The 16,645-nt window shown below is 41.4% G+C and overlaps 2 protein-coding genes across 3 annotated transcripts; both read left to right on the top strand.

The window, feature by feature from the left end:
• Positions 1-6,007: 6,007 nt before the first annotated feature.
• alkbh7 (alkB homolog 7) lies at positions 6,008-9,154 on the top strand. The gene is made up of 4 exons (XM_034593893.1): positions 6,008-6,397; positions 8,262-8,435; positions 8,600-8,724; positions 8,916-9,154. The coding sequence occupies exons 1-4, from the start codon at positions 6,131-6,133 to the stop codon at positions 9,034-9,036; spliced, it is 687 nt and encodes a 228-aa protein (XP_034449784.1). The 5' UTR covers positions 6,008-6,130; the 3' UTR covers positions 9,037-9,154.
• A 4,297-nt stretch (positions 9,155-13,451) lies between these two features.
• Positions 13,452-16,645, top strand: LOC117766711 (GDP-L-fucose synthase-like). Of its 2 annotated transcripts, XM_034593997.1 has the most exons (12): positions 13,452-13,525; positions 13,963-14,144; positions 14,258-14,372; positions 14,531-14,659; positions 14,794-14,867; positions 15,136-15,269; positions 15,361-15,425; positions 15,564-15,630; positions 15,795-15,874; positions 16,086-16,185; positions 16,424-16,480; positions 16,605-16,645. In XM_034593997.1, exons 2-11 carry the CDS (start codon positions 13,990-13,992, stop codon positions 16,477-16,479), a joined length of 975 nt encoding a protein of 324 aa, XP_034449888.1. In that variant the 5' UTR covers positions 13,452-13,525; positions 13,963-13,989; the 3' UTR covers position 16,480; positions 16,605-16,645. The 2 variants fall into 2 exon arrangements, with proteins under 2 accessions (XP_034449888.1, XP_034449889.1); XM_034593998.1 differs by lacking the exon at positions 13,452-13,525 and having other exon boundaries at positions 13,855-14,144.

The following is a 16,645-nucleotide window of genomic DNA, read 5'->3' as shown; positions in this document are numbered from 1 at the left end:
GGCTTCCGGCTGTGAGTGTGAGACCGACCCCACCACAAGGGCATACAACAACACAAAATGTAATTCTCAATCATAGAAAGATAGACAGATAGATGGACAGATGAATGGATGGATGGATGGATGGATTTTCTCATATTTTGGATGGATAACCCTAACCCTAACCCTAACCCTAACCCTAGATAGATAGATATATAGATAGATAGATAGATAGCTTGCTCATTGTGGGAACTGTTGGGTTTCTCTATAATTTTATGAGGTCTTGACCTTTTATGTAAAGTGCCTCCAGACAATGTATATTATGATTTGGCGCTATACAAATAAAATTAAACTGAACAGACAGACAGAGATTGATAAATAGGTAGATAGATGTTTAAAATAGATTTGATGAGTTTAAAAACAATAATAAACGTCATCATCCTCATTATGATGTGGAGATGGTTCCAACTGGTGAAAAGACCTAGTGGTTTCCTCAATAACGAGGATAATTTATTCACCTCTCTGAGAGATTGAGTCAGAATAGATCACATCACTGGGCATCAGAAAAGCATGCAGCTGACATCAGGGGTGAGTGTCACACTTCTAACCTCACTGTCATCATTTGAGCACCATGGACAGCACCGCGACAGCACCAAGAATACATGGTGCAATCATGTCAGGACCATGGAGAGCGCCACAAACCAAGAATTAATGCCCCGCTATTGTGGACATATCAGCACCACGGACAGCACCTCACTATCTAAGTACCCTAAGATTTATAGAAATAAATGTTCTTACTTCGCCACAAGCACCAGGACACTAAATTACATACAGTGTAATAGGATGAGTAAGACTGAACCGCATATAGTGGAGTGTATGGTCAAGAGGAAGCTCTGGAGAATTTAAGGTAACAGTGAGTGAGGGAGCAGACATATTCTTCATTCACTTTGTACATTTTGACTCCAGATACGTCCTTATGTCTCACTGTTGAGATGTTTAGTTTATGTCTGTTGCATATGTTCGCATCTTAGCATTATTTTAGCAACAAACTAAAAAAATCATGCTTGAAGCAAGCACATATGAAATGTATTTAAATTTTTTTATTTTGGAAATCTGTCTTCTAGTTTTATGGGCTTTCATATCTTGTGTTTGTGTGTGTTTGTTGTGTTTACACTTGGGGGAGATGATCTGTGAAATCCTCTATTGTCCCTCAGAGCTGGAGCCTTTGAGGAGCAGCAGCCCTCTGTCCAAACCCGTTATTCCACATAGCACAGCACAAGAAGCACAGAAGAGCAGCGGCTCCAAGGCCAGCCATGCATAAAACATTGTTAGTGCACAAGAACACATGCACTGTCTCTATAGATACATGCTAAACATGGTGTACATATAGTGTGTTTGGCTGAGATAATAATCCATCATGATAGATATCTTTGTCCTACAGCTGTCTCTTTGTTAGACTGTAATCCTACCTGCAGAAGAAAACAACTAAGACCACCACCCTCTGTTTCATTTGAGAGAAGGAGAATAACTTGTTATGACAGGAGTATTTAAAAATAAAACCACCTGCACATGGGGATCTAAACAAGGAGGGACATAATGTTTGTCAGTTAGTATCTGCTGTTGTTATATTATGTCTTAGAATCCAGCAGGTTTTATGTAGTTACTCTCTTATGTGATTTACCTGTTACGGTCCTTTTACTTATAAAATAAATTCTAAAATACTACGATGCTCATGCCCTTTGATAAAACATGCAGTGTGTGGACTATTGGCATGTTCCAGAAACAATGTTTTGTTTGGTGCAGGTGAAGATTTACAGTTACATTCTGTCTGGATGGTGGAATCTGTGAGGAAGCAGTTGTGATGACAACCCCATTTTCCAAAATTAAGGTAATGACTCAGCACAGCTGCATGGAGATAACTGAACTTTTGAGGACTTAATTGAAAAAAAGGACAGCAAACAAATGAATGATCCCAACAGGTTGAAAAATATTTGGTTGACTTGAAAATACATTATGTTTTTATGTACATTTTTATGTCATTCAAGTGCCAGGATTGTTTCTCTGTCAGATGTTCTCATAGCGGTTGGCTGTGAGGCTGGAGCTCAGAGACGAGGATCTAAAAAGGAGTTTTGTGACTCAATGATTCATAAGGCTGAATAATTCAATGGCTGGATGCATGTAGAGCACTCCGCCCCTGCTGAACTCGGTCCTCCACCGGCCCAATGCAGAATTCCATGTGAACCTTTGCAAGACTGCTCCACACACACACACACGATTAAGTGGGAGACTGTGGTTGACGACCAAATGTAAGTTAATAACATATTAAGGCATGGGTCGAAAATTGTATTTTGCTGCGGCAGAGACGTCAACCTTTACATAACCAGAGTGAAAAGTAAAGGAGGTGAAGAAGTGCTTCGCCATAGAAAACTGGGTCAGATGCTGGAGTTGAAACAACATTTAATTTAGGTGTAATATGAGGCTGTCAAACAGATGTTGTAACAGCAAACACACTGCGAATTGATATAAGCTTTAAAGGATAATTGAATAATGATGAAATCAACAATCAAGGGGAAAGACACCTGACAAGCGGCTCTGGAGGAGTAGGTTTTGCCTCAGATCTATTGTCCCAAATCCAAAGACAGACTGGTTTATCAGGAGAGACCACAGAGACAGATGCATACATAGGAGGTCAGGTTAACCCTCCCCCATTCTCACCGCCCTCTCCCTTATGTGTACGTGTCATAAGGTCCACGTTGGTTTGTGAGCTTAACCTTGAATTTGTTTTACCTTAATCAACCACTTTGGCAACAAGGTTTTGTTTTCACCCCTGTGTGTTTGTTGGTTTGCTTCTTTGTATGTAAATAAAATTACAAAAAAACAACGAAACGGATTTCCACAAAATTTGGTGCAAGGCTGTGGTTGTATGGGTCAGGGAAGAACCCATTCGATTTTTGGTGCAGATCAGGATCAGTCTGTGGATGCTGGAATCTTTTTTCCCTTTCTTTAACATTGCGAGATAGGGCATTTTGCAACATTTTCACCATTTCTCAGGGAATAACTAATGGATCTGAAAATCAGGAATATTTAGGGAACTGAAGTGTGTGAAATTTGGTGCAGCTTGACTGAATTTAAGGGGACTGCTGGGCCTCGGCAGGATCATTCGAGTTGCTGTACAGTAACGGCGGACAGGTTGCACACAGATAACTTCAACACAGACCACTGCCAAGTATTTTTCTGGTGATTTCCGGTTAAATTGCATGATTCAACAGAAGGTATAAGGGGGCCTCCAGGACAAAATGACCGATGTTAATGCAGTGAATCATAGAAGCTTTAAATGAGTGCAGCAACTGGGAATTAGAATATGAATCCAAAACACTCATCATGGCTGGATGAACGTAATGCTGGGGGCAGCACCATGGCGTCCAACAATGAAATGGGCATCACATCAGTTATGTGTGTGTGTGTGCGTGTGTGTGTGTGTTGGAGGAGGGGGGAGTGTGAGTTTTATTATGGATGCTCACTGACCGAGACCAACAGCAGCCTCACAGATGGAGCACTAACAATCCTTGTGTATATGCAGCGGGTGTGTTTGAATGAACGTGTTGTATGTTTAGGCTCAGATGTATCCAAAGCTAGATTTGTCTACGTGTCTGTGAATATGGTGAATGTACCGCAAGGAATTACACACAAAACAGCCACTGTATATTTCCAATCTTCTGAAATATGCACGATACATTTTCCAACGTCTAAAATTGGGTGATACAGCCGGTCCTACACGGGCATGATCTTCTTTTCTGTCTCTAGTAGTTCTCCTAGCTCGGTGGCAGTTATTCTTTTCATATCTGAACTACCTGACACAGAACACGAACCTCAGTTCAAGTTCACTGGACATCTTGTGAAGGCAAAAGAGGTTTTCCAAACAAATGGTTCACCTGGAAAGAAAGTAAATGAGGGAGCGTAAGAGAGACGGTGGTAACCTGTCCTGAGTTGTAAGTAGGCCAATGCTTTTTCTTCCCCTGCTGAAATCTCTAGTGAGGATGAAGTCACTGCTTTATCTGCACTCAGAACTATGTTTTGCTCTTTTGCTTTTTTCATACTTCATTTCTTTCTCAGTCCTTCCATGTACTTTAAGGTAAGTGACTTAAGTAGGTTCCCTATCTACTACCTCTCACTGTGAGTGCACATAAGACATTTTATATTGTTTCTGTATTTACTAATTTCATTCTGTATTTATGAGTTCATATAGTTCTTTTAATATTATTTTTCATATTTCATACATTTGCTTAATTTACTCAAAGATTCATATTCCTACATATTTCTCCCAAGTGTTAAATCTATCTATCTAAACACTTTATAATGCAAAATGCATCCTTAAAATTGGCCCTGCATTAAAAAGACCCTTTTGAGTGTTTTATCCAATTGACTTTGCTTTGGACAAATTAGAAACACCTCCTTTTATTTTGAAGGTTTTGACCACTGACCTGAATGTGTTTACAATCCCGGGCTGCCCTCCAGTGTTCAGAGGAAAGAACTGCAACATTTGCATTCACTACTCCGTGTTGTCACTCGACCCTTTGAGTGTTCATGTCCCAAAGCTATGAGAGCAACAGAGCAAACAGAAGCCTGGCACTCTTCTTTAGTGCACGAAGGCCTGGAAGGCTGCACACGACAATAATGTACAAACAAGGCTGTTGACAGAGTTAGTGACAGCACATACATCTCTTCATTGTGGTCTTCATGACCAATGACATCAGAGCCAGACCAGAAAATGTGAAACATGTTGGAAGCCGTACTTTTATATCTAACCACCAATTTAAGTACTTGAAATCAACAATCAAGTGGCTCTGGTAGAGGGGTAGGTGAGCCTTAAAGGGATAGTTCACAGAAAAATGAACCACTCGAATCACCACTATGCCGAAGGAGGGGTGGGTGAAGTGTTTGAGGCCACAAAAGAGTGTTTCAGCCAAGAAGACCTCTTCTTCAGACGTAATAAAACAGAAAAAATTGATGAAACCACACGAGCAGTATGGAGGCATGTTGTGTTTTTTCTGTTGTTTTATTACGTCTGAAGAAGTGGTCACTAGTTACTTCAATGGATTGGATTTGGCTGCATCGTTGTTTACCCCTGAGACTCCAGAAGTGTTTTGTGGACTCAAACACTTCACCCACATAGTGGTGAGAAGATAATGAGTGAGAATTTTAATTTTTCAGTGAACTATCCCTTTAAGGGTGGGCGATTCTGCAGTGCATTTCTCCTCATCACTATTGTCCCCAAGATAGACTGGTTGCAAAGAAGAGCTCACAGAGACCGGTTTACCCACCCCCATTCTTGTCTGTGTGTGTGTGTGTCCACGTCGGTGTGTGAGCTTCACCTAAATTTGTTTCACCTTACACCCATTCCCTCAGCATTATGAACAAATGACTGTGCTTCATATTGGACCAAAAATATTGTCTCTGTGCTCCAAGCTATGAGAGCAACAGAGCAAAAAAGAAGGCTAGCACTCGTCTTTAGTGCACGAAGGCCTGGAAGGCTGCACACGGCATTAATATACGAACAGATGTAGTGAAACAAGGCTGCTGGTTAGTGACAGCACATCAATCTGTCAATTGTGGTCTTTGATTTCACAGTTAATCAGTATATTATGATGTGACTAATATGTGACCATGAGTAAAACTGCATGTCGACATCTGTAGGAAGAATTAGACTCAAAACACAAAACAAATTTAACCACGCACATAAATCAGAATTAGCTCTACATGTGTTCACATAGGCTGGAAGGAATGTATTTATGATAAATGGGGAATGTGGTCCAACTAGCACAAAACAAATGTGGGCCGCTCAGGTGCCATCATACCACGTGGATCGGATTGCTATGTGGGACACACACACACACACACACACACACACACACACACACACACACACACACACACACACACACACTATAAGAAAGCCTAATCTATTTAGATATTTTTCTTAAGTTTCAAAGGCCTTTCCCCCTTGTATCGTCGTAGGACTACACCCCCCACAATGCATTGCGCGTCCAACATGGCGGCCCCCATAACCGTCTGACATCTGCGGAACAAGACAACAACAACTGAGAGGAAGGTGAAAAGTATCGTGCGGCGAGTTGATAACAGTTCAGACCGGAGGATGAAGCTGTTGCTGTCGGTGCTGACGCGTCTCCACAAACCTCCCGCTCTCACCGGCGCTCGGCTCGGCTCCGGGGCCCGCGGCGGCCCGGTAGCTGCCGGGGACGAGGCTCTGATCCGGGGCTCCAGCCCGGAGATGCTGCGGGCTCTCGGCTCGCAGGTGGAGGTGAGGACGGCCTTCATCACCGAGGCGGAGGAGGGGGCTCTGCTGGGGGAGCTGGAGCCCGGACTCCGGAAGAAACGATACGAGTTCAGCCACTGGGACGATGTGAGTTCGATCACACAACAGCAGGCGGCAGGCAACACACGTTCACGTTCCTCACATGTGTACGTGTTGATGCGTTGTTCCCTTATTACAAATCCACAATGAATAATAAACAGTGGCTGAGATTCCTGGGAGAAGTTTATTTGATCAACACGTTTCAGCAGCAAAGTGCTTTAAAGTGATCTGTACATGTATTTATACAGCGTTGTCTCGAACTGCAGATATGTACAAATAGCACCTTGCTCAACGACTCTTCGGTAGGCGGAATGAGGGAGACGGGGATCGAAACACGCCCAGTTGTCGGGACGATCCGCTCTGCCTCCTGAGCCACAGCCGCCACATTACACGGACATTAAAGGCATCATGGCAATACAGAAAATAAGCATTCAAAAAAGTAAATCAGTTACAGTTAGTCGGTGACAAAGAAAAGTAAAACACAATTACATATAACAAGAAATGCAAGAATAATAAGAAATGATTTATAATGAGATTTAGTAAAAGGCAGGAAAGTTTCCAGCTCTGACTTAAAGAAGCACTTCACCAATTCGCAACGCTCACTTTTACACCGTCCTCCATCGTTTGCAGCTGCCAGTGGCAAACAGGAAGACGTAATTTGTTACAGACGTGTGTGTCAAAATCGGAAATTCTGCAAATTGCAAAAAAAACCAAACAAATAAAATGAACCGTAGAGTGAACATGTATTAACCTTTTAGATGTGTTTCTCTTGTTCATGGGGACGTGCAGTACAACCACAGACGATGAAGTCATTTATAAACATCACAAGCGGTTTCCGGTGCTAAAATGCTGCCATGGAAACCGATTCTTCTGAGTATTACCCAAATAATCCGAATAATTCTTACTCTGAATAAACAATAACGGAATGAAGACGGAGAGTATTTCAACCTCAGTTGTATTATGTCGACATGTATATGTCTAAATCGCATTATAAAAGTCCTATTTGAGTTTTCGCAGCATTTTGCGACATCGACATATGGCAGTTGCCAAATGCTTCAAGACACATGCCCTGGCTTTGAGTGTGGAACCGTAAAAAAAGAAGGCGGCGCAGGTTCTGGTCCCAGGTCATCTCCCGCCTAGACTATTGTAACTCCCTCCTGGCAGGTCTACCTGCATTCTGGAGCTCATCCAGAATGCAGCAGCTCGACTGGTTTTTAACCTAAATTCACCCCCACTACTCCGCTCCTCCGCTCCCTTCACTGGTTACCGGTGGCTGCCCGCATCCGTTTCAAAACATTAGTACTTGCGTACCGTGCTGCGAACGGATCGGGTCCAGTCTACATCCAGGACATGGTCAAACGTTACACCCCAGCCCGTTCACTCCGCTCTGCTTCGGCCAATCGGCTTGTTGCTCCCTCACTGCGAGCTAAACACTCATCAAAACCACGACTGTTTGCTGTCCTGGCTCCTAAATGGTGGAATGAGCTCCCCATTGACATCCAGACATCAGAAAGTTTACACATCTTCCACCTCAAACTAAAAACACACCTCTTCCGACTATACCTTGAATAACATTTTTAAACTAACAATTTAGTAGCACTTCAATGGCACTTACTTATAGCACTTTGTAGTTTTGCTTTTTTGAAGAAATTGTACTTTCTCTATTCTTGTTGTTCTGGGTTTGTACCCTCATGGTTGAATGCACTTATTGTAAGTCGCTTTGGATAAAAGCGTCAGCTAAATGAAATGTAATGTAATGTAAACATCACAATGGGAGTAATGTGTTCCTGGCAGCTTGTTATAATCCAGGCCTTTATACACTGCATTGAAGGAACTCCTGCACTCCACTGCTGCGAAGTTAGTGAGACTGACGCTGACTTCATTTGTGCTTTGATCACTTACCCACATTCAGGCTATTCACGGCTACCGGGAGACTGAGCGAGTGAGGTGGGGGGAAGCGTGCGAGGAGGTCTTGAGTCGTGTCCGGTCCGTTGCGTTTCCGGAGGGCTGTTCGCTCCTCGGGCCCGTGCACGTTCTGGATCTGGACAAGACTGGCTACATCAAGCCGCACATCGACAGCGTCAAGGTGGAGTTCTCTTTGTCTTTCCAGACAAGAAAACTGACAATCACAAATGGCTGTTTTTTTACATGGACAGAAAAGCTTTAAAAGAATTACTTCTGTGTGGAACGTGCTATTATCCCAGCTTTGTTCTTACTGTGATTTTGTCCGTCCATCTTCTAAATTCTCAGTTTTGTGGCAGCACCATTGCTGGGTTGAGTCTTCTGTCGGACAGTATCATGCGTTTGGTGAGGGAGGATGCCAAGAACCATTGGCTGGACCTTCTGTTGCCCCGACGCTCACTCTATATACTGAGGTTGAGTAAACTTTATACTGAATTTACGATAATATATTCGGATGTTATTTTGATATGAACTGTTTGACTTCCTGATTACCACTTCCCATGTGCATTAAATATGAAGTGCACGGCAGTTGTTAAATAATTTGAGGTACACCTTTAAGAAGAGCAGGGATGTTTATAATCATGCTCTCTTGACATCCTTCCAGGGACCAGGCCCGATATAGCTTCACTCATGAGATCCTGAAAGATGAAGAGTCTGTGTTCAGTGGAGAGAGAGTTCCTCGGCAGCGTCACATCTCTGTCATCTGTCGAAACCTTCCAGACTGACGCCCACACTGACTCGACTTGGACATTCATAACGGAGCATAACTTGAATTTAAAGGAACTGTGTCACTGGTCTCCATCTTTGAAGAAATAACTAAAAGTCCTGTTCTAAAGTTTGCTCTAGAGTGAAGTGTTTATTTTGATATATATATATATATATATATATATATATATATATATATATATATATATATACTGAGCTAACACAGAGAGTGGCTCTGAAGAGGTAAGTCACACACAGGGGGCATAAAATCTGACTTTGTCTACAGATTTTGATCTTTAATAATACAATTTAACATGCACGTGAATGACAGCATACTTAAGAGATGATATTTTGATAATTTAATCAAAGAGGTATATTAACTTCATTTAAAAATTTCGATTTTCTTCGAATTTCGAATTTCCTTTTTTGGCCCCAATGATTCTTTGCATTTTGAATATTAAGTATGGTTGAACACATCTGTTGAAAATATGAACTAACTAAGCAAACCATTATCCTATGATAAAGAATCACATAAAGGATCCATAAGGATACATCTAAGTATTTAATTTTTATTTAATTTATTCAGTCATTAACTTATCCTCGGAGGCTACTTTATATAATCTAAAGGGGGGGGGGGGGGGGATCTGACCTTTCTTGTGTCATCTTTCCCTCCAGTTGGTTTAAATCCCAAAATACAATGGGAAATTGATATGGGTACACCCATGACTGCAACACAATGGGAGGCCTTTCTTACAAATGCTCCGGAAATATCAAATAGTTTTAGGTGCAAGATCATGCACACAAATACGTATTGTCTCAATTATACTTTGCACATTGAAGGTGAATGATTTTCCAATTGAATTGTGCTGGCATGGTTTTTTTAAGTGAGGTTAAATGTGCATTTGTTGTTGTTTACTGTCCTGTTCTATAAACAGCTTTGGTTGGAAATCACTGAAAACTTGTTATATATGAAAATGTAACTTTTTAATTTATTTCTGGAATTTTATTTGACAGTTAGGGATGACGTGCAGCAGCTTTTTAAAAAAATATATTTTTTGCTGTTCAGTACCACTCTCTGTTGAAAACACTTTAGCATACTGTGTTCAACATAATTTGAATACACCAAGGCCTAACAGTCCAATCAAGATTCACCAAATTGTACACACTCATAGATGTTATGGATTTTCTTTTTAGAGACACTGTGTTCTCTCCCCTCTCTGAGGCAGAGTGCATGTGGATGTCGTGTCTGGGGAAGTGTGAGAACTTGGGCAAGATCCAAGGCTTCACTCCCTAGACGCCACAGATATGAGACGGCATAAGCAGGAAATACTTTCTCCAGAATTAGAAAACACATTGGATTGTTTAGGAACTAGCAGACCCATAGACTAAATGATCTGCAGGGGTTTAAAGTGTGACTGCAGTAAAGCAGACTTCAGAATATGAGAGGACATCCTGCACAGTTGTTGTATTGATGGATTCAGATTTTCTCCTTGGCCAAGCTCCAATAAATATTTCAGCATGAGACATCAAAGGGCTCCTGAACACTTTCTTCACTGATGAGTTGGCCATTGACCAGGAGATTTTCCACAGCAATAGATATCCCTATTTAGATGTCCCTAAATATACCTGATTTGTTTTTTTATTAAGACCCATGAATTATTCTGTAGGGAAACTACGAAAATGTTAAAAAAAAAACCACAGCAATGTTAAAGAAAGTGATAAAAAAAAATCTTGAATCTGCCCCCTGATCTGGGTCTGCACCGAAATTGAATGTGTTCTTTACTGACTCATACTGCAACCTTCCACCAAGTTTCATTATATCTCATTTAGTAGTTTTTGTCTAATCCTGGTAAAACTTACAAAAACCATCTAGAGCACATTCCTCCTCTAAGGATTTTTTTTTTCATGAAGATCTCTGCTTTATTTCTTGATTGATACAAAAAAATGTTTAAAAAACATCCCACTCCATCCGTTAAAGAAAGTGAAAAAATAAATCCACTGAGAGATCACCCATGTGGAGATCTGAGAAAAGGCCAATTTTCTCTGGCATATTCTGTAGTAATTTCATGTTTTCCTCAGGGAAAGTGTCCATAGTGTAAAGTGATCTTGTATTGTTGTTACAGCTGTAACCAGAGCAGGTGAGCTTTCCGCTCACCTTTCATGGTGTGGCTTCACCCAGTCGCCTCCATTTGGCCTGGGGCCTTTAATTTCTGGCTCTGGAAATTTGGTAACCAAATCTCTGACAAAGTTAGTTCAATCAGGAGAGACTTGATTTCTCAATTGAACAATGTTTATTTTGACAAACGCACAGAAGTAATGTGAATGTTTACAGTCTTTGTCATTTTAGACCCCTGTGAGATGTCATCAGGATTAGAAGGGGGTGGAGCAGAGCATCGAACAGGAATACCCCCCGGGGTCTAGACACTGGTGGTGGTTCATCAGTCAATCGATTGTTTTGGATGGCCCATATTCGTGAGAATTGTCCTATTGGACTTCGCCAATTGTGACATCCTCTGCCCTTAACCCTCAACAAGAGTAAGGAAAAACTACAAAAACCTTTTCGACAGGAAAAACGTAGAAACCTCAGGAAGAGCCACATGCGAGGGATCCCTCTTCCAGGACGGACAGAAGTGCAATGGATGCCACGAGTAATAGGTATATTGTCAGGCAGTCTTGTTGATTTTTTAGTCCGCGATCAGCTCCCACCATGATCGGGTGCCGTCGTAATCCACGATCCCTTGTCATGATCCACTGATACTATTGGGATCCATCATCAAGGTCCATGATCGCTGCCAACACAATGTGGGATTATACATATGATCAGTTGAGGTCGGGATCCGGAAGAGGTGATGAATATTCTGCTGGAGACTGGAGGAGATTGGGGTGGAGGAGGGGTTATGCGTGTCACTGAAAGACGGCTGACTGAGAAAGGGAGAGAAACAGGAGTGAGACGGAGAAAGTGGAGAAACAGGAGTGGCAGCATAACTAAGAGCAGGTCTAAGACAAGCCTGGACCGGCTCTAACTATAAGCTTTATCATAAAGGAAAGTTTTAAGCCTACTCTTAAACGTACATATGGTGTCTGCCTCCCGAACTGAAAGTGGGAGATGATTCCACATGAGAGGAGCTTGATAGCTGAAAGCTCTGGCTCCTACTCTACTTTTAGAAACTTTAGGGACGACAAGTAAGCCTGAATTCTGGGAGCGCAGTGCTCTAGTGGGTTGATAAGGTACTAACAGCTCCTTAAGGTATAATGGTGCCATATTATATATATATTATAAAAGTATTATAAAAAAGAGTACCTTTGTGTATATTCTTGTCGAATTTCTGCTTTTAAACTGATTCCACCTGCATTCATGATTCCAGGTCTCAGTATCACCGCATTGGAAAATAAATTGATATATACACTAAGTACAATCATGACATAACATGTCTAATCAAACTATAGCACCTTATCTGTAACAACCAAAAACCATCAGTAAAACACATCTTAAAATGTCCGATACCAAGAACCATGTTTTGCCGAGCGTGCTGCTTTAAGTAACAACTTACCACAAGTGCTGCAACTTTCCATCTGCTCCCTCAAGCACATGATAAGAACCAAGAGCCTCAGCAAGTGTTACACTGCATTTTTTTGTGAGAGAATGGAAAGTACATAAACAACCAGTTAAACTTTCATACACACTTCAGTTCAATTTTTTTTTTTTTTTTTTGTGAAATCATGCCCATGGCCCTTCATGAAGAACATTTAACAATGAATAATAATTTAGTTATAAATAAAATGGCCTGGCTGCCGTCAGTCACATGATGAGTTTTCACCTGAGCTCACCCTGACGTGCCCTCTTCCGCAGCTGCGACCACGCGCTGACACTGCACACACATAAATTATGAATTCAGAACAGGATTAGATTTGTAATATGACAAAATATTATTTTAACAGCGGCAACAGTAATATTTACAACAGCACAATCACAATAATTGTGGGGGGGGGGGCCACAGGCAGCAAGTTTCTTACAAGGAAACTGAATATTAGTTTTCAATAAAAACAGCTCTAAAAATTTTGGGTGGGGGAATGAAATGATCCTGTAAAGTGAGTTCCATGGAAGAGCACAAGTGACAAGGAAATGGTAATAAATCATTTCATTAATTAATAAAAAATTTAGAAAAACATGCATTAATGCATTTATTTACAAATTAATTCAAGAATCAATAAATGAATAGACTATGTTACAAAGTTGATCATTTTTAGATTCGATATTTTAATGGGCAATGAGAAAGAATTATAAAAATAACCGTGACACTTGTTCACAGTGATGTCTCATCTGTAGATCATACATGTACACATACAGTTAACCCGCACCCCTAATATTCCAGGTGACTGGGGGGGAGGAGCTGAAACTAAACAAGTGAACAAAAGGTTGAGCTACTTGCTCGACAGGATAGCAGGGGTATGAACTGCTTTGACATTTGTCACTGATGCTCACTCTTCCTTCAGCTCTCGAACACACAGGTAAGGAACACAGAGTCATTAGAAATGTTTGTGTTAACTGTATAAATTGAAGGAAATATTTATGTAATTATTGGGTTCGTCTCCTTTTAGAGAGGAAATGATTGAGTACATTTGTGTTGATCAGATTTATTTATTCATAACAATGCAATCCTTTTTTAGTTATGTTTTCTGCGTTTTAGGTCTTTAGGTGTCTGTCAAACGTCTGGACACAGGTCTCACTCGAATGCAATTTATTGTGAACGGATTTTTGGGATAACTATGACTTTATTGATGAGGTAGAGAGTCGTCACAAACAGCCACCCTGTGTCTCATGGTCAGATAGTCTCTCATAGCAGGGATCTGCAATGAGGAAATGTTGCCCAGCAAAGGACAACCTTCAGAATTGAGTGGACTCACCCAGTTTAACTGGTATTGCTCATCGCTCCTCTACTCCTCAGTCCCCTAAAGACAGTGAAGATATATAGATGGCCTCAGAGAGCAACGCACAGCCAAAACGTGTCCTGGTGACCGGTGCATCTGGGCTGATCGGCAAAGCCATCGAGCATGTGGTGCTAAATGAAGGTGAAAAACTTGAGGGAGAAGAGTGGTTCTTCATCTCTACTAAGGATGGAGATCTTAGGTAAGTTGCTTCTTACCTCCGTTTTACCCATTCACTCATTCTCTGACTCAGTCGGTCAATCAGTGATTCTATCGTGGGCAGTTGTGGTGTTTAATCTGTTTAAATATGAACAGGGATGTTGGACAAACCAAGGCTGTGTTTGAGAAGTATCAACCGACTCATGTCATCCACCTTGCTGCCAAAGTGGGAGGACTCTTTTTACACTTGAAGGAGAACCTTCAGTTTCTGGTGAGATAATGTTGACGCAGGATACAATGACTAATCCCATTTGTCAAAAAGTGCAAAGAGTCTATTTTAACCTTACTGTAAAAATGTGGTCTATGGGAAATATCTACATTATCTTTTAACTGTGATGGTCAGTCACTGACAGTCTGACACCTTCACAGAGGGAAAACGTAAAGATCGATGACAATGTACTGCAAACAGCCCATGAGATGGACGTCAAAAAGGTCGTGTCTTGCCTGTCAAATTGTATCTTCCCTGACAAAATTACATATCCCATCAACGAGACCATGGTGAGCTTCTTTAAGGCGTGTTATTCGCCCCATGTTGTAGTGATTCTCTCAATGACACCAAATCCTGACAGAACTTATTAGGATGACTAAAACGGGTGTAACTTGATCTTTACTGTGATTCTCTGATCTTCAAGGTTCACGAGGGGCCACCTCATCAATCCAACTATGGATACGCATATGCTAAAAGAATGATTGACATTCGAAACAGGTAGGCAGCTTTGCAGAGTAAACGGGTGTGTTCTGAACTTGTATTTGACAAGAGATTCTTTTGTTGCTGTTATTTATCCTGTGGTTTAGCCACACGGGATGGGCTGAAGCAAGCCCAGCGCACTATTCACAATTGTCTGTAGTGCAATGAGCTGCAGGTGCACATACCATTAACTGCTCTCTTTTCAGACCAGTTCACTACGTGACATAATGTCTGTTCTGAAGTTGAGAGCTTCAACTGAATTGTGTGTGTGTGTGTGCGTTGACAGGGCATACTTTCAACAGCATGGACGCTGTTACACATCGGTTATCCCGACCAATGTGTTCGGGCCCAATGACAACTTCACTGCAGAAAATGGCCATGTGCTGTCAGCCGTCATTGGCAAGACATACAAAGCCAAACGTGAGAAACTCGCACTCACTGATCCATCCATGATTCACACACACAGACTACAAGCAGTTAAAGAGTGGATTTTCTCCTCTGTCTCTCACAGTGAATGGAACTCAGATGAATATGTTAGGCTCTGGAAAGGCTCTTAGGCAGTTCACCTATTCTCTGGTAAAGTATCTGTGCGCTGGAACCTGCATGTGAATGAACAGTACATGTTTTAAATGGCAACTTAGAAAATCTTGTCACACAATGAACAGACTTTAACATGTTGAATAAGAAAGTTCCATTGTTTGTGTTTATTCTCAGGACATGGCTCGTGTAATAATTTGGGTCATGAGGGAATATAAAGAGGTCGAGCCTCTTATCATCTCTGGTGAGTACAGCGCTGCGCTCACCCTTCATATGCATAATGTGCACATTGTAAATATCTTGTGTGATACAACACAAGTAGGAATTTAGTTATTAATTCGAAACATAGAGGTGTGAGGCCCTTTTTGTGCACTGTTCATTCATTTTTCACTGTTGGTTTCATTTCAGTGGGGGCGGAAGAGGAGATCTCCATCAAAGAGGCCGTGGAGATGATAGCAGAGTGTTTGGACTTCAAAGGCAAAATAGAGGTATCTTTCAAACATTAACATCCAGCGATTCAGCTCCATCTGTCCCTATTGGCTGGTTTCATTATGACATATGACTCGATGACTGAAACTATTTGCGAATGAACGAAACGTGTGTTGTTGTGGAACTAAGTGGAGCCAGACTATACTGTTGCCTGTTAAGATCAAAACAGCCACAATGACCATCTGGGTTCCCCTTGACTCTTCCCATCAGTATGACAACACCATGTCTGACGGCCAATTGAAGAAGACGGCCAGCACCGACAAGCTGAGAGGCTACCTTCCTGACTTCACCTTCACACCCGTCAAAGAAGGTCAGAGTCCATTGTGCTGTGCATCTTAACGATGAAAATGATGTGAAATATGTATGCATTCTACTCAATGCTTAGTGTTGTGTGGCAGCAGAACAAATCCATCAGCACATGCTAATTTATGTAAACCTTATGCATCCAAGTGTTGTGGGAGCGCAGATAACAATCACAGGTTTGAACAAATATTTCCATTTGTCCTCAGCCCAGTGAAGGTAACCTGTCTTTGTTTCTGTCTTTCTAGCCATAAAGATGACCTGCGACTGGTTCGTGGAAAACTACGACACTGCTAAAAAATGAAGCGTCCAAATACTGAGCTGAAACTTAACCACCACATCTTTTCACTCTTTTCATAATGTTGGTTTACACACTGTCACAAGTAATCTACACGTATTCTCCAGTGTATCAAACACTCATCAGCTCTGAATGGCTACACGTTTCATAAATATCAAATTATATGTTTCTT

Source organism: Hippoglossus hippoglossus, chromosome 8, assembly GCF_009819705.1.
Source record: "Hippoglossus hippoglossus isolate fHipHip1 chromosome 8, fHipHip1.pri, whole genome shotgun sequence".
NCBI lineage: Eukaryota > Metazoa > Chordata > Actinopteri > Pleuronectiformes > Pleuronectidae > Hippoglossus > Hippoglossus hippoglossus.
The sequence above is the reverse complement of the archived record's forward strand: the minus strand, read 5'-3'. Positions and strand labels throughout refer to the sequence as shown.